The 952-nt window shown below is 57.7% G+C and overlaps 1 protein-coding gene across 1 annotated transcript; it reads left to right on the top strand.

The window, feature by feature from the left end:
• On the top strand, positions 1–657 carry RNF222 (ring finger protein 222). The gene has a single exon (XM_068413600.1). It carries the CDS (start codon positions 1–3, stop codon positions 655–657), a length of 657 nt encoding a protein of 218 aa, XP_068269701.1.
• Positions 658–952: the final 295 nt, after the last annotated feature.

The raw sequence follows: 952 nt of genomic DNA, 5'->3' as shown, positions 1-952 counted from the left end.
ATGTCTGAGACCTCGTCCAACAAGGAGAGTCCCCCGGCCGAGTGCCCCGTGTGCTATGAGAAGTTCCACCCGCTGGAGGCCGCACACCGCAAGCTCAGCTGCGGGCACACCTTCTGCCATGACTGCCTGGTGAAGTGCCTGCTCTCCGCCAAGCTCGATGGTCAGATCCAGAGCAGCATCATCTGCCCCGTCTGTCGCTACGTGACTTTCCTCAGCAAGAAGGCGGCTCTATGGGCAGGCATCAACCCCCGGACACTGGAGATGCCTCTGTCACCTTCTTCCTTGTCCCATCTGACCAAAATGGAAGCCAGCAACACCTTGGTGGTACCCAGCCATTTTGTGATGCCGGTACAGAGCTTTGACCGGTGCTGCAGCACGGGGAACAGCGCCGTGGACTCGCAGGAGGTCCCAGGAGAGCTGGTGCGGGAAGCCCACATCTTTGTCATCAGTGACCATGGGATGCCGCTGGTGGACACGGACTGTAGCTCCCTGGGGAGGAGAAGCAGAGCAGAAACACGGAGCTCGGTGTCATCCATCTCGGCCCTGGGGGTGAAATGCTGCCAGTCACCCATTGCCCTCGCTGTCCTTCTCATCTTGACTGTGGCCATGCTGGCTGCTGTGCTCCCTTGGCTACTGCTGGTGAAGAGGGACTCGTAGCAGGGATGGGATCAGCTCGGAGGTGGGATCATCTCAGATACTAGAGGGGTGTCACTGATTCTGGGACAGAGCTAGGGCTGGAACCTCTCTCGAAAGACCCCTGGAGAAAGCCCAGAAGCAGCTTCAGGTGAAGCTCTCTCATCTAGCCAGGGACTGAATGGACTCTCAGACCTTTCTGCAGATCTCTGGGTGCTCACAGTGTCACTGCCGGCATTTTCTGCTTCTTTTGGTTAAAATATGGCAGGTCAAACCCTGCTAGCGTGTTCCTCTAGTGTCTTAGTGCAGAGGGTGGTTG

This window comes from Nyctibius grandis, chromosome 15, assembly GCF_013368605.1.
Source record: "Nyctibius grandis isolate bNycGra1 chromosome 15, bNycGra1.pri, whole genome shotgun sequence".
Classification (NCBI taxonomy): Eukaryota; Metazoa; Chordata; class Aves; order Nyctibiiformes; family Nyctibiidae; genus Nyctibius; species Nyctibius grandis.
The sequence above is the reverse complement of the archived record's forward strand: the minus strand, read 5'-3'. Positions and strand labels throughout refer to the sequence as shown.

Bases quoted from the DNA above. Each gene is read 5' to 3' on its own strand.
- RNF222 (XM_068413600.1), top strand. From the start codon at position 1: ATGTCTGAGACCTCGTCCAACAAGGAGAGTCCCCCGGCCGAGTGCCCC.